The 22,675-nt window shown below is 38.3% G+C and overlaps 1 protein-coding gene across 2 annotated transcripts in view; it reads left to right on the forward strand.

The window, feature by feature from the left end:
* The first annotated feature begins 428 nt into the window (after positions 1-428).
* The window catches only part of LOC104689266 (programmed cell death 6 interacting protein), a 30,443-nt gene continuing 8,196 nt past the window's right edge, over positions 429-22,675 (forward strand). Inside the window, exons 1-12 of one of the 2 annotated variants that reach the window (XM_039548741.1) lie at positions 429-767; positions 6,807-6,861; positions 8,614-8,683; positions 11,804-11,931; positions 12,527-12,680; positions 15,890-15,990; positions 17,689-17,820; positions 18,646-18,868; positions 19,604-19,727; positions 20,388-20,565; positions 20,976-21,087; positions 21,861-22,030. In XM_039548741.1, coding sequence (XP_039404675.1) covers positions 562-767; positions 6,807-6,861; positions 8,614-8,683; positions 11,804-11,931; positions 12,527-12,680; positions 15,890-15,990; positions 17,689-17,820; positions 18,646-18,868; positions 19,604-19,727; positions 20,388-20,565; positions 20,976-21,087; positions 21,861-22,030 — 1,653 coding nt within the window. In that variant the 5' untranslated portion in view covers positions 429-561. The remainder of the gene's footprint in view (positions 768-6,806; positions 6,862-8,613; positions 8,684-11,803; positions 11,932-12,526; positions 12,681-15,889; positions 15,991-17,688; positions 17,821-18,645; positions 18,869-19,603; positions 19,728-20,387; positions 20,566-20,975; positions 21,088-21,860; positions 22,031-22,675) is intronic. The other variant, XM_039548742.1, reaches the window with a different exon arrangement.

A 22,675-nucleotide genomic window follows, 5' to 3' on the forward strand; every position in this document is an offset into this window, starting at 1 on the left:
ACGATCCTGTCATTCTGTTTGCACGCTTGGCTAACCTTTTGTTTTGAGGATAAGAGAGGATTATCCCAAAAAGGTCTGTCCGGATAAGAGCCACCAGGAGTGAAGCCGGCAGAACTCAGCAGACCCCAGACTCAAATGGAGGAAAGAGCCGCGCCTGCGGATTAATTAGCACTAGAAGCGATAGCTATAACTAGCAAATAGGAATTTGAGTACTAATTAATAACAAAGTTATTTAATTTAGAACCAGTAGACGCTGATGCCTTTATTAATATGTGTAAATACCGTAAAGTTTTGATGACCGGTGAGCCCGCCTTTCGAGGGTCAGCACCCGGCTCCTCGCTTGGCGCACCCCGCAGCTGCGCGCTCCCCTCAGGCGCCTCTCCCACATCCCTTCGCTCGCGGGGGCGGTGCCGGGACAGCGGCGCGGGAGGCGGACAGGGCGCGCGCGTGCGCGGCGCTCCCGGAAGCGCGGCGGCGGCGGCGGACCGGGAAGGGGAGCCCGAGGTTGCGGCGAGGGGCGGTGGCGGCGGCGGCTCTGCCCGCCCTGCGGCGGAGTCGGCCATGACGAACTTCATCTCGGTGCAGCTGAAGAAGGCCTCGGAGGTGGACTTGGCCAAGCCGCTGTGCAAGTTCATTCAGCAAAGCTACCCGGGCGCCGAGGCGCAGGCCGAGCACTGCCGCGCCGCCGAGGAGCTCAGCAGGCTCCGCAAGAGCGCGCTCGGCCGCCCGCTCGACAAGCATGAGAGCGCGCTGGAGACCCTCCTCAGGTAGGGGCTCCCCACCCCCGCCATCTCCCCCTTCCTCCGTCTCCCACAGCCCTGATTCCCCGCGGGGCCCTGGCGGCAGCTCCGGGCCCTGGGCGTGGCGGAGCCGGATCCAGGTGCGGGCGGGCCCAGGTGTGGGCGGCCTCTCCTGCCGGGAGAAAGCGGCCGGGGCTGCCGGGCCGGCTCCGGCGGCCTGTGGGATGCAGGCGCTCCGGCGCTCGGGTGTCCTGCCGCATCCCGGGGTGCGCCGCTCAGGTGTCGTGGGGTGTCACATGATGGCAGCGGAGGGAGAGGGACGCCTTGTCCCCATCAACAGTCCCTTCCCAGTGTTTGTGTCGTGCCAGTAGCTCTTAGATGTAGGTAGAAATTGTAAAGCCACAGAACATTAGGGGTTGGAAGAGAGCTTAAAGATCATCTAGTCCCAACACCCCCCCCCGCCATGGGCAGGGACACCTCCCCCTAGACCAGATTGCTCAAGGCCTTATCCAGCTTGGCCTTGAACAGTGTCAGGGCTGGGGCATCCACAGCCTCCCTGGGCAAGTCCCTTTGTCAGTGCCTTCCTTCCCTCACAGTAAGAAGTTTCTTCTAATGTAAATTTCCCGTCTTCCAATTTGTACCCACGACAGACCATTTTGCTTTCCATGGAGAGTTGGTGTTTCTTTCTTTTCAGTGTTACATTTTGCTATTACAGCTTTCTTTTCACTTCCTGTTCAGTTTTGTGTGTGGGTTTGTTTTTGTATTTTGTTGTCAGCATGATTTCCTTTTGTTTTCTATGTTTAGCAGCTTCTTAATGTATTTGCAAAATCACATCCTTTCTTTTTTTCTCCTTAACACAGTTAGCTTGCTATCAGAAAGTTTAGTGGGGCCTCTGTGGTGCTGGAGTTATTGTAGTTTATCTGAGCAAAAGATTAATGTGTGCCTTTTGCCTGGTAATCTGCATTAAGCCTGCGTTAGGATTAACAGCTCCATCATCCTATCTCTCTAAAACACTTATGGATTGCAGTATTGAGAAGAAAGAGAAGGAGCTACTGGAGAGGGTCCAGAGGAGGGTCACAAAGATGATCAGGGGTCTGGATTATCTCTGTTATGAGGAGCTGGGCCTGTTTAATCTGGAGAAGACTGGAAAGGATGGTATTAGTGCACATAGATATATCTCAAAGGCGAGTTTTGAGACGATGGTGCTGGTCCTTTCTCAGTGGTGCCCAGGGATAGAACGAGGAGCAGTGGCCCTAAGTTAAAATACAAGAAGTTGTACCTCAACATGAGAAAGAAATTTTTTATGTTAAAGGTGACAAAGCACGGAAACAGGTTGCCCAGGGAGGACGTGGAGTCTCCATTTCTGGAGGTGTTCAAAACCCACCAACAAGTGCCTTTTTTAAGAGAAGGCAAGTTTTGTGAAATAAGTTACTGATGATTTTTGAGTTTATCAGCTCTTCAGTGGGTATTTGGGCTATAAAAGCTCTGACTCTACTGGTTGTGTTTTACAGTAGCTTTGTGCTTTCTAGTTCTATTTCTGTCTATGACTCTGTATGCTTTTGAAGGTACTCGTGTTTATGCCTTTGAAGGTCAGGGAAATTGTAGCATCTATGAACTGAAAGAGGGACTTCGCTAGCCAAATTGAAAAGCATACTATTATGTTCCCTTGCATGCTGGAATTGAGCTTCCTTTTCTGAAGGTGCCAGTCAGGTTTGTAGTTAGGGTGAAGTCACACAATGTGGCTGGGCCAAACAGGGATTTCAGACAGAAACTAACAGTTGCTCTGCAGCACCGAAAGAAGGCAGCCTACTTTTCAGTTCTGATCCTTACACCTTTTCTGGAAGGCATAATGTAGGCATGGCATTCTGAGCAACTTGAATGAGTTCAGTGGAGGGTCAGATGAACATCAGAGCTGGTGCAAAATAAATAAAAGTAGTGTTGTGGAAAGCCAAGAGGCTGAGCAGGACCTCCCTGTTTCAGTGCCAGCAGATAAATAAATGAATTTATCCATAGTATGCAACTTCACCTCAGGTTTTCCCTCTGAATAATCAAGGGAAACCACTTGTAATTGCATAATTACCAGCTTTGAGTCAATTCCATATGCAGTGATCTGTTCTCTTTGCTGGTGATCATCAGCAGATGAACTTAGCTGGCCCAGATACTGTTGCAGTAGACTGGAGCTGTTGAACGAAATGATGTAAACATGAAGTGATATCCCTCCTGTGCAGAAGTTCCTCTCTTAAAACAGCTGCATTTTTATTGTATTGCTTGAGAATATTTGTTCCTTTTATAGTGGAAGTGAGATAAGATGAAGGTCTGAATTAACTGTAAGTTATAGAAAATAAAACAATCAGATGTATATTTTCCTTTATTTCTAACAAGTTATTAATGTTTGGTCCATGTCTGACCATTTAAATTTGTTACAGTTGCTAGAAAGTAAGTTTGCTCTTACTCTGTAAGAATATTCTGACATATATTCTCTTAATTTTTCTGTAAGGCACAGTTATTTTAAAAAGTCAAACTGTCTGCACATTCAAAAGTTTGAAATATCCAGCTGAGATACACAAGTGCCTAAATGCCTTGTGTTTCCTCTGAAAATTTCCTTGCCTCTCCAACTTGCAGTGTTTTCCTGTTTATTTAAGACCAATACTCAGTCTTAACATTCAACTTCATTGAAATTAGAGTTTAAAACTGGTTTGTTGGTGAAGTAAGGTTAGAAGAACTAATTAGAACATGGCTACTCTTTGCATACTTCTACTTCCTTGTGGCTTTTTATAGACCATAATACCTAGTAGAGCATTGTAGACTATTTAACTGTTAAGAAATGAGGGCTTAGTCTTCTGCTAACTAATCTAGGATTTGTGTGTGATTCTGTAATTTGTAGCAGCCTTGTTTTTCTGAGTAGTCACTCTGGACTTTTTTTCTCTTATGGAAGAAATGGACTCAGTTGCAGCCACATTTCCTAGACAAGCACTGACCAGTAAAGCTTGAAAGTGTGTGGTGTGCTGTTGTTCAACTGCTGAGGGGAAAAATGCTTCTCTTGGAGAAGCATTTGAGATAGACTGTGCCCCTTCTCACTGGGAAAGACCTCAGCCTGCTTCCAAGCTTTCTTTGTTTTGTGAGAATCTGAGTGCTCTGAAGGTGATGTAGGTGAGCTTGGTACAGATGTTTCCCCTTAAATTCTGTCATAGCAGATTCGATTTAGTGGTGTTTTTCTTTTTTTTTCTTTTTTTTCTTCTTCTTTTTTTTTTTTTTTTAGTTCTGAGTATAATTATAGCTTCAAGGGATTCCTTGCTTCCTCTAATATTAAAGATAGCCTGGACCTAATTTCCTTTTTCTGGAGACATAGAATACTGGTGCAAGTTTAATTGGTTTAATTTTGCTAACAACTCCTGCAGTTCTTTTTAAAAAAGAAAAAGGGGGAAAAGAAGGGGGGTGGGGGCAATGCATGGTTTTATTTTGAATGCTCAAATTCTCTTAGGGCTGAAAGTTGCTCTTCAAGATAAGAACCAGAGTCCTGAACTCACAGCCAGAAACCACAACTGCAAAGACAGATCTTTGGTCTTTTTGATGTTCTTTTGAAGGAGATTTTTCTTTATCATGCTTTGGAGGAGGCACAATATTTGAGTTTCTTTATGCAATACATATATTTTAGTTAAATTCTAATTTAAGCCTTGACGTCCTGCTCATTTGATGGCTGTTTTTTACTAGCATTTAGGAGTGTATAATACCTGTTTTGATGAGAGATTGCTGTATTTTGAGCACTAGATCTGCTTTGCTGACATGTGCCCCTCCCCCTTTTGCTGCTGTAGTTGTAGTTCCTCACTGGCACAGCCAAACGCAGCACTCCTCTGTGTTGTGCCTTGTGTTCTTTGTATCTTGATAGTTTAAATTAGTGTAAATTTAGTTTTAAATTACACCTTTATGTTTACTCTCATCTTTTGTGTGTAACTGAGTTGTGCATCCATTGTGGCTTTTCCTTCTGTAGTTACTTTCTGGTTTTGTAAAGACAGTTTGGTGCTGTTCTGTGGTTAACATCTTCATTTACCATTTCAATATATTTAGTTTTATGTGTACCGTTATATTTATACCATTTATATTTATAAAACTAAAAAACTTGACATGGTTGTGTTCTGGGATTTTTTTTGTCGGCAGAGTTTTAAAGAGCTCTTAAATCTTGAGTATAATTTCAAGTTCTCCAATAAGAAGAAATAACATCCCATGCTTAAAATAGTAAAGAAAACGGTAGTATAAATTCTGAACTTGTTTAAAACCAACCAAACAAAAAGTCCTATTTAAGAGGGCTATACACCTCTCTGGCTTATTTTGTCAGTGGTTATGTTGACATACAAAGAGTGGTCTGTTTGCAGTGAGCCAAGGCTTGGGCACACCCAGCTTCACAAGGGCGTTTGACAAGCTTTGCTCCTTTACTCCATCCTCATGGCAGATGAGGACAGTGTAATCGTGGAATATGGGAAGACAGCTTGGCTTTAGTGGTGGCTTTTGGTTAACAAATTAAATTGAGTCAAGAGGAGACAGCGCGCAAAGTCTCCTTTTCTTTCTGATACTATGTGAAAATAAGTGCTGAGACCAGACGAAGGTAATGAAGGAAGTATATTTAAATATATAGGTTGCAGTGATCTTTCAGGGCTGGTTATTGTTTTTAACTATACCTTTCACATACTTGGTAAGTTGTTTTATCTTGATTAAACTGCCATCACAGTAAATATCTGCAGAATTTTTTTTTTTTTTAACCTGACAAGCAATTTCTTTCAACTCAATTATTACTCGAAGTCCTGTTGCTGTTGCAGATTATTGTCGTTTTTGATATGGCTTAGTATATTGTGTCTTAAATTGCAGTGGCTCAGTTGAAGTCAGAAACCTGTAGTGTTATGTACATTGGCAGATATAATTAACTGAAGAATACACTAACACTATTTTTATTCTATATGAGTTTTGAAAATTCTTCTTGAATTTTTAAACAAATGTTATTGTCTGTACAACACAGGTCTCGTACATGCATCTCATGCCTATGTCTGTTGTGATCAGTATTTAATAGTGTAAGGAACTGGGAACAATCTTAATCCTGTTTCACAGACTGTGAAAGCCATTACTGCAAGGTATTTTGTGTGCTGGGAATATAAATTCTTTATGAAAGAATTTGACCAATATAATGTTGAGCATATACCAGTATGGCCAGTGCTACAGAAGTCTGTAGGAAACGGGCTTCACATGTTATGTGTTCTTAGCAGTTTAAAGGTTTCACATTCTGCATCCAGTCTGTCACGTTTAACAAGTGGTGCAGGTGTAGGGCATCACTCAGGAAAACTTTGAATTCCTTACTGTTGCCTGGATAGATTGTGTGAGGGACTATGCTATACTCACTATATTATCTTCCTGGCATCCTTTCCTAAACATCTTCCACTGTGACTAGACAAAATATTGGCGCAGAGGAATTGTGGGTTTAATTCACTGTGACTACTAGAATATATTCCAATGAAAAATAAGTTTACAACTAAAGAATTTTATCAAGGATTAGTCTCTCCAGTTGGTACTGAGGCCTCTATTGCAACTGGCCTCTATTTCCAAAGACATTGAAATTGGGTTACAATGTTCAGATCAAGAGAGTACAGTGTAGCATGTTAATATTATGTTAAATGCTGTACTTAATTTACTTTTGCAGCGTGACTTAATGTATTCATTGTCTGCCGGTATGTATACAGGGACTCCTTTGCATGATACTCTTTTCTAATCCACTAGGTAGTGATGTCTGGATCAGCTTTGTCTGTGATACTGTTTTACTTCTGATTGAGACAGGGTTCCCATGTTTTCTGTGAAAAGCTACCTCCTGTTGAACTTGTTCCTCTACTGAAAAAATTCCTTTACATAGAAATTCTGTCTGTCCTGCAGATCCTTCATTGCTACAAATGAGCTTCGCAACCTACTTGTGTGTAGGATTTTTGTGCCCTTTTCCCTGCCTTACAGGACAGTTTAATAAACAAAAATTATTAATTTCATTTGTCTAATATCTCTGTGTTCCTTTCCTTTTTTTTTTTTTTTTTGTAGATACTATGATCAGCTGTGTTCCATTGAACCAAAGTTTCCATTCTCTGAAAATCAGGTGAGAAAACTTACCAAACCAGTAAACTGAATCCTGGCACCTACAATGTATGACTTCCAAGCCTGTACCTAATCGTCTACTGAGTACTTTTATTGAACAAGACATCTAATCTCTTTGAGCCTTATTTTCCTAATCTCTGTGCATTTTCTAGTCGGTGCTCACATACAGTCTATGCTGACACTTCACCTCTAGTGGCCATAGTTTTCTTTGTTTTACAGCTTGAGAAACATTTTGGTTTTGGCTAGTGATCACTGTGGTCTAGGGCAGAAGGAGTTGGCCTGTGCTGATTCCTCTTCAACTCTCTGCTTTCCAAGAAGTCTATTTCATACTGTGTTTTATAGGCTTTTAAATTCATGATTTTTATGGGAAAACCTAAAGAAATGGATGGAATACGATCTTTGTTTTTTGAAGCAGGACAGATGTTTCATTCACAACAGTTAACAGAATAATCCATTTAAGAGCTTATCGCTTTATTCCTGCCTCTGCATGACATAGTTTTTGTATAGGTATGGTGTCCATTAGGGTTTGGGGTTTTTTCCCTACCATATTTCTTTAGAATCATGTTTCTTCAGAGAAATTCAGCTGTATCTATTGAACGCTTCTGCAGGTAGAGACTGGAATAGATCTGTAGGCTCCTGTGTTTTGTTGGGAAAAGGTGTGGGTTTTCTTTCAATGTGTTTACAAATATTACAGAATTTATATTTCTTTATCAAATCATCAGATCATAGTTAAATGGTAATATTATGATTAAAAGGAAAAATTTCTTTCAGTCTGACAGGTTATACGTAATTTTAATCTAACTTCTAAGTGAGTTTTGTGTGTAGCTGCATTCACTTGCAGCCAAGAACATTGGTTTTCAGTGAGCAAGTGTTTTGCTATGGTAATCTATAGACTTTGAGACAAGGAAAACTGGAAAACTTAGCAAGATTTGCATGTCTATAAACTGTTCCACTCAAGGGAAGAAGTAGTCAGTGGAAGCAGCAATGCAGCTGGGGACCAGAACACCCTGCACTAGCATTGCTGCTAGAGGAAAATACACTATCAAGCAGTACTGTTGCTCTTTCTGATGTAATTCTCTCCAAGCACTTCAAACTGAGGAAGTCTGCCATCTTTTCTGGTTTGATACCAGTTGCCTACAATTACTTGATCAGCTGAATAAGGAATCAAATTGTGGAACCTGAAAGCAGATTCTGTGAAGTATTTGCATTGCCTCTGAAGTATATGCTGGAAGTATGAATAAAACACACTGTTTCTAGCTGCATTCTCTTTCCTGAGGGTATTCCTGATAATGCTGCTATTGAATTCACTCATAACAATGAGTGGATTTTGGTGTTGCAGAACAGATCTGAATACGCTGGTAATTTGGCACATTGGAAACTGCCTGGTTGGGTGGTTTAATTAAAATCTGATTACACCAACCCATCAGACGTACTGGGAGAGGAGTATCTTGTTTGGAAACAAATTTATCTGGTGCTCAGAATAGGAACAGAGCTGAAAGATAATTCTGAGAATTTCTGTCTTGTCTACTTGAAATGTTTTGAGCGACCTAACAGGAAGGTAAAAAGGTAGAATAATTTTTGTTTTGAATACCTGTTGATTTCCTGAAACTTTGAGAATGTTTGTAATGTTGCAAGTGAATCAAAAACCTTATGAAATTAGAATATAAGGGCTAAATCCATAAATTTGGGATATTTTAAGATGATTTCATATTTGATTTTAGGAATAAAGATCTTTCTTTTTCACAACTTCCAGGTCTGTGTAACATTTACGTGGAAAGATGCTTTTGATAAAGGATCACTTTTTGGAGGATCTGCCAAACTGGGTATGTGAATGTACCAAAAAACCAAGTATTAATGATACTAAACCTTGAGAATATTTTTACATAGTGGAATTAATAGTCTTTCTAGCATTCTCAACACAGCTTTCAAATGAGTTCAACTATATTGGTAACAAATTAATCACTTCAACATTGATAATGAACAAATGAGCACCATGCAAAGAATTTTTATAAAATTGAGATTTAATATTAGATTTCCAGAGGCCCAAATAGATGCGCAGTCTGATAGTAGTTGTACTATCTGCTTCTCAGACTTTTTCTGGGAGTAACTCTATTAAGATTCAGTAGATTTTGGGTGATGCAGCTCTTCCTGTTCTAAATGAGTAAGATCATTATGAAGTGTGCTTATGAGTGAGTCCCCTCCAGAAGTGGAGTGATGGTAGCTGGCTTCAGTAACCTAGTCTTGATACCACATTTTGTTCAAGAGAATAGAATTATTTGCCTGTGCTCAGAAATTACCCTTCTATCACTTCTTTTAAAAACATTTTCCTACAGATTTGAACACTTGAAAAGAAAAAAAATTGTATTTTTTCCCTGAAAACATAATGAGTCTGATTTGTTTTAGTCATATAGGGACAAGTCTGCACTACAAAATCAGGGTCATGAAATGGATTTGGGACACTTGCCAATAGAGAAGTAAGACTAAATCCTTTTGAGTAAGTGAGCAGCGGTTCAGTTGTGTGACATCACTCTTCAGTATTTCTATTTGTACCTAAATGTTCATCATGATTAGTATTGCAAGATGACCATTGCAATTTTGAAGTTCCAGACAAAGCCTGAAGAAAATGTTTGAACCTTACTGTGTTTTTATGGAAGTTTTTGCTGCCTTTATACAGCAGCAACTCCTCTTAGCAACTACTGGAAGTCTTTGCAGTTTTGTGTGTTCTGAATACACATGCTAACAGCTGTGATTGTTATGTATATATACAACATGTGTATGTATGTATATAACTATATGTGTAACAATATACCACATACCTATGCATGCTCAGATGATCCTTGCTTTCTGTTCCAACTGTTATAAGAAGTCCTGGGTAATTGGAGACCTTCCTGAAGATCTCTGGGTTTTTTTTTTTTCTCTCAGAATTTGGTTGGTTCTTTCTTCTTTGGGCTAACATTTAATGAGGATTGAATCAGTTTCATAGTAAGGTTCAGAATATTTAGTTGATGTAAACATAGTCTGTGAATCACCAGAGATCTGTAATAATTGTGAGGAAAAAACCAGTAACCATAACAATGATGATTACTGTAAGAATTTGAATAAATATGGTGTTACTGCAGCTTGAGGAAGCTTGCTTGTCTGCAGGGTAATTATATACTAGCCTAAATAATCTGTGCAGTAGATGACCAGAGATTTATGCAACAGTCCGTGTCAAATACCAAAGAAGTTCTTAACTGAGATGTGAGTAATGCTCAGTTAACAAGCAATGGGATAAGGGTCATTTTGAAACTTTAAAGCAGATCCTGGTGGAAAGACATTAACAAAAGGAGATCAGAATTGGTGGTGAGGTTTCTGAGTGTAAAGCAAAGCTATCAATAATCAAGGGAGCAAAATTTCTCTTGACTGCTAAGAGAAGTCTCCAGATAGAAATTCAGTGTAAAACTCCTGAGACTTCCGTGGCAACAAGATGCAGGGATGCAGCTTGAGAGTTCTGGCTCTTGCTGTGGTGCCGAACTGTTTTCTTCCCACCTTCCCCTGGATCCCAAGTCTGTATCACAGTGGTAGCTGACAGGTACTGCTTTCAAGTGACTGCTTGAAAAGTGACTGAGTTCACAGCATGGCATGTAATCTGAAATATGTTGACTAAGTTAATTGGTAGTGCCATAAACAGATGAGTCTGTAGAAAGTCTGTATTGCTGTAAATCACACTTGAGGTGCAGTCCAGAGTATAGAGTAATTTTGCACTTCAGAAGCTTTAAAGCCATATTTTCTTTCCCATCTTGTGTTTTAGTCTTTTCAAAGACTAAACAACTTTTGTCTGAGTTCAAGATCTTATTTTTAGAAAAATTCTGGAAAATAGACTTACAGAAGGGAGATTATCTAGATAAATTAATATTCTCTTGATAAAATAGTGACTGTGACAGTGTAATTCACTTGGAAACAAATGGGAAAAAGGGCATGTTAGATTTAGGCTGGCTTGTCTGAAAACTTAGTGCAGGTTAGTGAGCACTAACATACAAGCTTCAGAGATGTGTTAGATAAATATGTAGCTGTTTAAGGAGGCTGATTGTCAGTGAAATGAAACAAATATACACCTTTAGTGCCTTCATGTTTTAAGGATATCTGTACCTGGGTTTGTGAAATTAAAAATTCACTAGTTGTCACTCTGTGTTCTCCAAGAGGACTGTCTAGACACTTTTTGATACTAGTATGAGACTAGTATCTGCAGTATTTGTTTTTTTCAAGCACTTGCATAGGGCAAATAACCTTTTGAAAGCAATTAATAATCAAAATGGTTCCTGTTCAGGTATTTCTGGTTCTAGAAGTGTGGGCTCCATCCTCTGGAGCTATGAAGTACTGCAGGAGTCGCTTCTGGACATTCTGCGCTGTTGTCTAGCGAGCTCAAGTTTTAATTAAGTAAATCCCTAACTGTTTCAGTACATGTATAATGAAGATATTTGTCAGCATTTTAAGCCTGAAACAATAGCTTTAAAAGTGAAAAATTCCCTATATTTCAATAGATAGAAAACGGAACATGTAAAAGTCTTTGTGAGTGGTCAGTTATTGCAAAGTGATTAATGTGTGCAAGTTCATATTTAAGATGACCTCTCGGTAATGCTTCAAGAGCCAAAGAGCCGCACTCGAGTTAGAAAGACTTTGAAATTATTTTGTATACATTTTCATGCTGTTGCTTTCATGCTTTGTGTCGCTTTCTGTAGTTTCTCACATGGAAACATTTCGTGGTAGTACTAAATTAGACTTTGTGAAACCTTCAGAATGAACACAACTTTGACTTGAAAAGTTCAGTAAGATCGGGGGTTTGTTTGTTTGTTTTTCACTTGAAACTGTTAACACATTTAGTGATAATCATCTCATCTGTAGGATGCTAGAGAACTGAAGTTTATTTTCTTAACAGTCTGGCTAACTGTTTGTCTTGCCTGCAGCTCTGGCAAGTTTGGGATATGAGAAGACCTGTGTTTTGTTCAACTGTGGAGCATTGGCAAGCCAGATTGCAGCAGAACAGAATCTGGATAACGATGAAGGACTAAAAGCTGCAGCTAAGCACTATCAGGTACAGAGGCTCCCTGCTTCTGCTTACAAATTTAGAATTTGTATTCTTCAAACATCAAACAAGTATCTCTCAATTTTAAAGCTATATACATATATATATATATAAAAATAAATGTATATATGTACATACTTTCCTGCTCTGAACTGCAAAGATGGATTGGCTGTGTACCTGATCTTGTCTCATACTTGTTTATCAGATTTGGAGGATTTAACTCTACAGAGTTCCCCATACTCCTTCCCTCAAGTGAGTTGGTAACTAAACCTTCAGCTTAAGATTTAAAAATTTTAGCTAGTATAAATTTCAGTTTTCACAAGTTATACAGTAATAATTCCTTTCTTCTTTCTGGAATGCATTAAAATCTTAGGATGTTAGGTGTAACCAGTATACCATTATTTACGGTCTGTCATGGTAAGTGTCTCATTGTAAGTGGCTACAAGAACAAGAGGTCACAAGGAGTTGTGTTTAGTGGCTAAACAATAAATGGGAGACCATGCACCAAAGAAACTTTTTTTGTACTTTTATGTATATTATATTTGTTAGTGAGAAAATGTGTATGAAAACAATGGATGATAATAAATTATTTTGTTTTACTTAGTTTGCTAGTGGTGCTTTTCAACACATTAAAGACACGGTTTTGTCAGCCTTGAATCGAGAACCTACAGTGGACATCTCTCCAGACACAGTTGGGACTCTCAGTCTTATTATGCTGGCTCAAGCCCAAGAAGTCTTTTTTTTAAAAGCGACAAGAGGTATATTTTAGTTTTTGGCTTGTATATTTAAGTCTATTACAACTTCCACAAAAACTTAGACATGTTTTAAGTTACTAAGAGCCTGTAAAGGGTGTTTCAGAAGTTTTTATGTTTGCCTTTAATGATTCTCCCCTTGCTCCTTGCTGGTCATTAAACACAAAATACAGATGTCCTGTAAGAATTTGTTTAAGGTTCACCTGACAATGCAGTTCTCCTATCTGCCTTTTTAGGTCCAAAACCAATAGTCTTCCTTCATCTTTACAAAGGATATTGCTGAATTATATTTTTTCCACTCCCCTCTTGAAAACAAAAGACATTCTCTGAAAGAACTGAGAGTACTAAAAACGGTGCATAAGGGATTGTGCAAGTACGCCTTCCCTTCTCTGTCTAGGGAGTGATTTCATGAGAATTTAGAAAGAAATGACTGTGCTAGAAACAAAGGAAATTTCCTAAGAGTTGAAGGGAAACAAATTCTGTTTTGTTGTTCCTGCTTTTAACAGAGGAACTCTTTAACCAAGTCTTTTAGAATGCCCAGTTGATCTTGGACAAGGAAATTTTGCAGGTAGAACAAAAAATTACTTCAGGAGTTGTTAAGGGTTGATTGTGAAATACTCATTCAAAGTTTAGCTATCTTAATACAGCTATTAGAGAACTTATGCTTCAAAGAAATTTTCTGTGGGATGGTACTATCTTTGATACAAAATTTCTTCCTCTTTTGCTCTTCTCTCTTTGTTCAGAAAAAGTTGTGCATCTAGAAGTTAGAGATATCTAAAAGTAGAACTGAGGACATAGAGGTCTTATGTGATTGCCCACAAATGGCTCTTTCTCCTGACATAATTTGGAATACTTTGGAGGAAGACATGGGTTATCTTACTTGGGATGTTTCTTGTCTTCCCAGGGAAGATCCCTGAAAATTCTTGTAGCCTTTCTGCCTTTAGGAGAATCTCAACAAGAAACTGTTGTCCTTCAGCCAGCTGATAAATTATGTTTGTTCTTTATCATGCTGGTAGCAGTATTTTAGTCTCTGGCTGTTTGGACATTGCTTTGAAATAAATTTGTGTAACAAATGCCTGAAATGTTTCCTTCAGGAACAGAGCAGGTGCTTCCCTCATTTTGCATGACAAATAGATTGTCACTTTCTCAATTTCTTCTTTTCCAAAACATGAAAAAGACAAAACAAGGCTAATCCAAACCCCAGATGTGCCCAATGAACTGAAGATTCTTGTGATTACTCCTAAGACCACAAGTCTGACAGTGTTTGAAGGTCAATAAGGTTCATAATCATCTGATAATGAAGGCTGTAGATTTTGCTGGATTTAGGTTCTTTTCCATGGGGGGAAAGATATTTTGTGAAGAATCATGTTTGACAACATGATTAATTTCAAAAACCTGTTTTTCAAGCTCAAATCCTTCAAAGTTAGATCTCAAAATAGAAATTAAGCTTCTTGCTGCATTGGCTATTTACCTTACTTGGAATTTTCTGGGTTTTCTCTCATGTGAGATAGTCTATTTTTCAGCTTACCAGCTGTAATGATATTTCTGATAGAACTGAGTTTATTTATAAGTTGAAAGAAAGCACGAGTGTTTGGCAAAAGCCCAGTTGGTCAGTCACATCTAACTTCATTACATAGCTACAGACCAGTTCTTTACTTTCTGAGCCTTTCCTAATGCTTACTTTAAGTGTCTTTAAGTCTGCACGTTTGCTGTTCTGAATCAAGGCTTGCATTGTAGCTGCAATATTTTAAAGATATCTGATTAAAAACTAAAGCTTCTGGTGGTGAAAGATGTTCTGAGTTGTCTGCATGGACAAATGATTCTCCTCTAACATTTTCTTTTTTAATGGAAATGTAGTTAATACGCCAGTATTTTTTCCTTTCCTAATGCTCCAGCTGTAGGAAGGAAGATGCAACTACTGCACACTTGGTGGGGCTAGAAAGAAAAGTTATTTAGGTTTTTTGTGTGATTTGGTTTTCTTAAATATGTAGTGCATCAGACAGGAACATTCTAGGAAAGAAGTAAGGTGATAGATCTCATAAGCTCCTTTCTCCCAGTTCGTCCTCTAAATCCTGTTCCACAGTGAAAAGATCTTTCTGGCATACCTCAAACATGTTTACCTCATAGAAGCTAAATAGATTACGTCACAGCTCATGTCTGAAATGTTGTAGATTGATATGTGAATATGCTGGTATGAGCAGACCACTTGGGAATTCTTTGGTTGAATTTTGGCGGTTAAGCATGCTCTGCAAAATTCCTGATCTCGCCATAGTCCATATCATGCTTACCAGTGTGTCAGCACCTAAGAGTCACCTGAGTCAGAGGGTGCTTGTTTGTCAGGGCAGCTATTTAGAGCGGACAGCCAGTGTTTGCATTGATTGCCTGCCTTCTCTTGGAAGGCTGAATTGCTAGTGCAGGCGGGAGGTTACCTCCTTTATAAAAGGAGCTAAAGATAATCCCTGGCCTGCACTACCAGTAGTGCATATGTCCTTTATAAAAGGAGATAGAGAGTTGAAGAATGTTCCTATTCTAGCAGTTTTGGCTTCAGGAACAGGGTGAGGATGTGAGGCAGGGGATACCACTGCAGATAGGTACATACACTGATAGGAAGTAGTGGATATGGCTTTGAGGAACTGTGGTTATTTATGTCTAGGAATGGTGTTTCTATATTTGCTGTAAACTAACAGTGGTGTGGGCTGCAATGGAAAGGACCAGTCCCTTCTCCTCTGTTGCAGTTTTTCAGAGTCCTGACATGGAACTGGGTTAGGAACAGATCCTGCTGACAATAAAATCTATTTTGCTAAGTAGATTTCAGCTGAATTCTTTGACTATGGCTGTACAAGTGCTTGTGCTGGCACAGGGAAGGGCTGGGAGCAAGCTGCCAGAGTTGTGAGTGGGATTGTTGTGGTTTTTATTGGCAGCTTGCCATTGGTTTGAGGTAAAGCATCACTCTTAATCCTGCATAAATGCTTGCATCTGCCAGAAGATTTCTTGTACAACTGACATAACCTTTGGTGTCATGATTGAAGTAGAAATTCTGGAAACTGCTGCTGGATGTCAAGAGGGAAGAATGGGATCCTACCTTTGAGCTGTGATGTAAAGCTGTACCCTTAAAATGCAGTTATTGCTGTTTGAAGATGAAATAATCACCTGTTCAGTTGTAAAAACAGATGATGATCTTAATTGTTCTTTGTTTTTTCTCCTGCTCCCCACAGATAAAATGAAAGATGGTATCATAGCCAAACTAGCAAATCAAGCTGCAGATTACTATGGTGATGCTTACAAGCAGTGCCAGTATAAAGATACTTTGCCCAAGGTTAGTAACTCATGGAAATAATGTGGGATTTGTTGTTATTGTGAATAACTGTTATTATTTACAGTGTACCTAATGAAATACATTTAAAATATATGTCCTCAAGAGAAGTTGGCATATTGCTGCTTTTAAGGAGAATGAAGCTGTACTTTGAAAAACAGTGAAGAATCAAAGGGGCAGAAGAGTGTGGGTTTTTTTAATAAGTGAGATCTTATTACATGAAGTGCATTTATTTGTAATGCATTTCATTAAAGTGAACTTGAAATGTTTATGGTGTTATTTAGGGATGCATTCTTAGAACTTAATGCCTTACTAAATGTGTTTTCAAGCTAACACGTTCTATTTGGGCCTAATTGGCTTCTAGTTTCAGTGTTTTCATGTGAAATTTGCTCTCATGTTGAGTACAGCATGAGTACAGAGGTACTGTTCACTCACCTGTTAGTGAAAAACATGACTGGAAGTCAGCGTGTGTCTTCTGTCCTTCTGCCTGCCTTCTCTTGCGCTACCCCAAAACAATCCATGATACTTGTAAAATATCCCAATTTAATCTTGACTCTTCATTTGAAGGCTGTTGGTTTTGGAAGAGGTAGAAAGATCTTTCTCATGTTCCTTGAATGTTTCTTACGTAGGTGTTACGTTCATTATGATTTTTGACATGCAGTGAGATATAATAAAGCCATTGCTTTATCTTTTGTTGTTGTGTACCTTTCTAAGCTGTAGATCTGCTCCTTGTTCCATTTGCAAAGTAGTGTGTCAAGTGATTATTTGAAAGAACATAATAAGGTTTGCTGGTTGACACCAGCTCTGAGAACAGTTACATGTTTAGGAGTGTGACATCGAGGTTGATTGGATGCGTCGAACTGCAGTTGCAAGGCCTTCCAGACAGCTTTGTCTTCCAAATTTACCCTTTTTTTTAAATTTTATTTTTTTATCTCTGGGGGAACAGCAAGTTTGCACAAATGTGAAGAAGCAGGTCTTTGTATACTGAGGTCTTTAAAACATCACTCTGGTTTTCCAGTGCTCCTTGATTTAAGAAATAAAACAGTAAGGCCAAATCCTTGATCTAAGACCATGTCTGTACTGTGTGCTGCAGCGTAATGTTTTCTTCATGTCTTGGTTGGTACTCCTGCAAAGATAAGTGCATTTATATCAAAAGGCTAAAAATGACTTTTAAGTTGCTTTCCATGTCAATAGTTACTGGTCTTCTTTCTTTGCTCATTTCTTTCATAATTGTAGTTACTTTCTTGATGGGCCTGTTGCCTGCTGTTTTAAGTGTAATTACTTCGTTTAATTATAAAACAATCAAACCACAAAAACCCTAGAAGACCTATCCTTCGACCCACCTCCATTTCTTAAGAACACTGTCTTGGCTTTGTCTTGGGGGTATTTGAGTGTGTTCTTGCGACTGTCCTTTCTAATACATGCATGCATTTCTAATCTTTGAAGTAAATGTTGTGACTTCATGGCTTGAATTTAAATCATAGTTCATCTAAAATAATTGGCACCAAGAATTTTGCAACAGCAGATTAAAAATAAGATTCAATCCATGCAAAGCCACATGGTCTCCGACGTTTACCTCTAATGTTTTAACCTATCTAAACTATTAATTGGGTGATTCTAATTTCCTTTTCTTCTTCCTTTTTCTTCCTGCATCCCATGTTGTCTGTGGTGGTTAATGTGGTTGGACTTTCCCCTGGTCAGTATTTTTATTTCCAGGAGGTGTTTCCTGTTCTGGCAGCAAAGCACTGCATTATGCAGGCCAATGCAGAATACCATCAATCTATCCTGGCAAAACAACAGAAGAAATTTGGTGAAGAAATTGGGAGGTTACAGGTGAGTAACTTTCTTCTCTGAAAAATGTGGAAAAACTTTTAATCCTGAAAAGCTGGGTTGGAGTTCTGAAATCCAAATAACTAAGAATGAAATGTATTCGGAAAATGCTGAGCATGTTTATCACATGAATCAAATTATCAGCTGGAAAGATGAAAGGTACCTCTGTAACTTTTATAAAGACATATTTTAGTGATTTTTGGGCAATTTGATACTGCTTGATATGTTAAATCTATGTTTATGTTTGCATAGGCTTCATATCTCAGTACAGCTAATATGACAGATTTGTTACTAAATTTTCCTACATGATGTTGTTAAAAATCCCCCAAACATTAAAATTTGACCTGATCTATACCTAGTTCTTTTGCTGATATCCTGCTTTAAATATGAGTAATTTTTAAAAATTGTGCACACATTTCTCTTTTAGTCTTTATAGTTTTTTCCCTCCTATATCTGGTTTCTAGAGGGACTCAGATACAGATGTTGTAATGAGTAGTGTCATCTCATGTTTTAAGTACAGCAGAGAACAAAAAAGGCTAAAATGAACTACTTCCTTCAAGTCCCCATATCTTTTGGAAAAGAGATATGTGAAATGCTGCTTCAACTGATTGTGAAGATCCATGTACACTCTGTATCTATTGATATGCAGGAAAGTTGACAGACTATAAGATGATCGTGTTGACATCTTGAAAGTTACCATTATGCATTTATCAACTTTATGCAGGATGAAGCTTGAAACTTCTTTTTGTATGCCTATCTGTTTTCTTCAGAATATATGAAAGGGAGAAAGAAAAGTTATTATTTTAACTGTATTTTAAATTTTTTTAGCATGCAGCAGATTTGGTCAAAACGGTGGCATCTCGCTATGATGAATATATAAATGTTAAAGATCTGGTTGACAAAATCAACCGTGCACTTGCAGCTGCCAAAAAAGACAATGACTTCATTTACCATGACCGGGTTCCTGACCTGAAAGATTTGGAGGCCATTGGAAAAGCCAGTCTCGTGAAGTCTACTCCTGTTGTTGTTCCACTCAGTCAGAAATTCACTGGTAAGCGAAGCGTGTGGAGTGCACAGGGCAATTGTTATCTTGTGAAACACATGGCTGACAAGGTTCATTTGTACCATGCAAAAATAAACATTTACTTTTTCCATTGTATTGCGTGTATAGCAGTGTTTTTGAAACTGCTGTTTTTCTTCTCCAGTTTGTTGTTGTTGTTCTTGATGGTAAGTGTAATAAAGCACAGGTTGAAAATTCTTGCCTGAAATGTACAATTCTCTTAAAGATTTAAGATTTTCTCAGTAATTGTATTTTCTATATTAAACGAATCTTTTTAATTTCAGAAGGAACAGTTCTGTAGGGGACAGTACCAAGTTATACAATATGGACTAACCTAGTTGCTGGTCTCCCATAAAGTTGAAAAATTTTACTTTGTTGGCTGTACAGATGAGTTGTGAAAAAATTATTCTCTTACCTTTCTCATATTTTTCCTTTAAAGAAACAAAATTAGAAATGAAGCCTTAAGGCAAATCTGATTTTTAACCCTACAATTGGTTTAAATATATTGTCTTTTAAATTATTTCTAACTCAATTTCAGCCATAAAAACTGAAATCTAAAGGCCTTTAAAAATAGATTTTTGTTTTTAAGACATCTTGAGGAGGACAGTCACTTAAACTGTTTAGGTCAGTCTCTGTAGTACAACCTGTATAAAAAAGCTGTGAAGATGTTTGTGTGCTTTTACTTTCATAGTGCAACTTGTGTAATTTATACTACTTTAATTGCAGACCTGTTTGAGAAGATGGTTCCATTGCAAGTGCAGCAATCTGTGAGCGTTTATAACCAGAGGAAGGCAGATCTGGTAAACAGGTCAATAGCCCAGATGAGAGAAGCCACAAATCTGGCAAATGGGTAAATATGGCTTCTTGTTAAGTTTCTCAAGATGTGCACAGCCTGTAAGCCCTGGGTGCCTTGCAGCCTGCAGATATCCAGATTATAGCAGTGTTTTTTCATTACTGTATGGTAGGCTGGCAAACTGAAACCATAACAGGGAGATTTAGAACTACTTTTCTGTAGGTGTTAAAAATGAAACCTTATTAAGAACAAGTAGTATTTATTTTTACTTCATCTTTACTCATTTTTTAGGAGTCCAACACTTGCTCAGAAAAGGTTCCAGCACCATTAATCTACAAGGATTTTCATATTCCAATGGTCATTTAAAAAAAATAAATTGTTGTTTAAAATAACTAACTATAAAAAAATTACACCAATCTGAGAGATAACAATGTAACTTAAGGCAGTTGTTTCTCCTGTCTACCAGTCACTACCTAAAATGTTTGCCATGTTTTGTAAGTGCTAAAAGACTAGGATTTCTTTAGCTTTTTAGGAGCTTTGAAATACATTGTTAGTGAGGTGTACGCCAGGAATATATTTAGTGTTTTCAGTTTGAAATTTCAGTTCAGGCATACATTGCACACCATTTCCATTTTAATTGACTGTGTGATTGTTTGTTTGGATAGAAGTGCTATTTTCAGGAAAAAAGTTGTTTATTTAACACGTTGACTTTTTCAGTGTGTTGGCTTCCCTCAACCTTCCTGCTGCTATCGAAGATGTGTCTGGGGATACTGTTCCTCAGTCTATTTTGAACAAGTCTAAGTCTGTGATTGAACAGGGGGGAATTCAGACTGTTGATCAGCTGATTAAAGATCTGCCTGAACTGCTGCAAAGGAACAAAGAAATTTTAGATGAAGTAAGCCCAAAACCCACTATGCTAAAACAGTCTTTAAAAAATCTCCACTGGATGCTTCACTTTAAATGGCAATAGAAAAAATGCACAATTATTCACATGCTTGTAACTTTAATAGCACTTTCAAAATACGCTATTAAAGTGTTCAGCCCATACAAAAACTGTGCTGTCACATGTGGATGTTTCCTTACAAATATTTTCTTTTTTAAAATTGTTGGTGGAGAGGGGGAAGCATTGGGAAAACATTCTAAAGAAATTTGGGTGATTTGTCCATTTCATGCCTGTTTTTTATTTGTCAAATTAAATTTATAAAGGATGTATAGGCAGTTTCTGTTTTCTACACCAACTGCCTATTTTGAAGCTACTTTATGTTTAAAACAGCTTATAATGCATGTAACATTTTACTCCTGCAGTCTCTGAGATTATTAGATGAAGAAGAAACTACAGACAATGACCTACGAACAAAATTCAAGGAACGCTGGCAGAGAACACCATCCAATGAACTCTATAAGCCTTTGAGGGCAGGTAAAGTCCATGTTTCATGCTTTGGGTTCTAAAGGTGTCCATAGTGTAAATTAAAGTAGTTTTCAGTGCTCTGATATTATCTATAAATACACAAATTCAATTTGAGGGAGGTTATGCCAAAATATCCTGGTTGCAGTCTGCACTGTTATTTGAAGCTGAGAGGATGTGACAGCAGGGAATTTGCTGCTGCTTTTGCACCCTTGGTGTGTACGTGAATGCTAAAGTTTCAGAAAGCAAATGGAGTGAAAAATGGCTACCCTCCTAAGGATCTGATTGCAGTTGCCTCTTAAATACTTCAGTGTATTTTTCTTTGTTGACATCTTTTTTTTTTTTTACCATCAATGTGTTTTCTCTTTAATTTGGTGGTTTGTTTATTTTTTCCCCCAGCAGTTAGTCAAACTACTTAAGACCAGCGCTATAGCATGTTTTCTGTGTGCATAAAATGTGTTGTTTTTTGGAACTAACAAGGGACCGATAACCACTGACTCAGTCTTGCAGAGTTACAGAGGTTTAAATCTGCAGAGTAGCTCAAACCAGTGTTCATTCATATGCCTTTGTATGCTTCACTGCAGAATTAATATAGGAGCCTAGTTTATGCACTATTTTAAACATAACGTAGAAGTTTAAGTTTTATATAAAAGTCTTACGTATTGTGCAGGCTCATAAAAATGTATGATGACTTGCTGAAATGCACAAAAACAGCTCAGGTGCAAGACTTGGATGAAACAAGCTTTGAAATTATATAAACTCCCTTTTTTTCCTCCTGCCCCCAGAGGGAGCCAATTACCATAATATTTTGAATAAAGCTATGCAAGCAGATGGGCAGGTGAAAGAGCGCTATCAGACTCACCGGGATACGATTGCACTTCTGTGTAAGCCAGAGGCAGAGCTCAACGCAGCCATTCCTTCTGCCAACCCAGCAAAAACATTACAGGGAAGTGAGGTAAAGCAGTGAAATCTGTCTCTATTTTGACTAGAAGTGCTAGTTGTCTAACAAAGTAAACTTATGTGAATTGGTGTGGAAGCTGATCCTTAGCTGCTGGTGTTTCTGTCCGAATTCATACAAGATGTAAGTAGCATTTGGAAAGAAGTTGCCTTTATGTTTAAAATCTTTTTGAGTATAGTTTGTTACATTTAATGTGAACAAAGTCAATCACCATGGACAGCAAGACTGACTATTATAAAAGGAGCAATCTTTGAATATTTTTATTATTTAGGGAAGTGAGTGGGTTCTTCGGACAAAATAAGATGTGGCTCAGTATTTTAAAGTATTAGGCAATTACACCAATTTGCTTTCCAAGAAGTTAATGGCTCATCTACAGAAATACTATTATTTTTCTCATAGAAATTATTTGAAGTCAGTGGTTTTTGCTGCCATTTTAGAATATCCTATTGGAAGGTATCTGATCAGCTTAAAAAAACCCAAACATTTTGCAGTAATTCAGTCTTATTAGCAAAAGCAAACCTGTAGAATATAATATAGATTGAGAAATGCTTGAAGATCTTTCTTTGGTCAGATTTTGTCCAGGTTTCTCACTCATACAGAAATGTCAACATCAGTGAGGAGTGCAAGATGGAAACAAGTTAT

This window comes from Corvus cornix, chromosome 2, assembly GCF_000738735.6.
Source record: "Corvus cornix cornix isolate S_Up_H32 chromosome 2, ASM73873v5, whole genome shotgun sequence".
Taxonomy (NCBI): domain Eukaryota; kingdom Metazoa; phylum Chordata; class Aves; order Passeriformes; family Corvidae; genus Corvus; species Corvus cornix.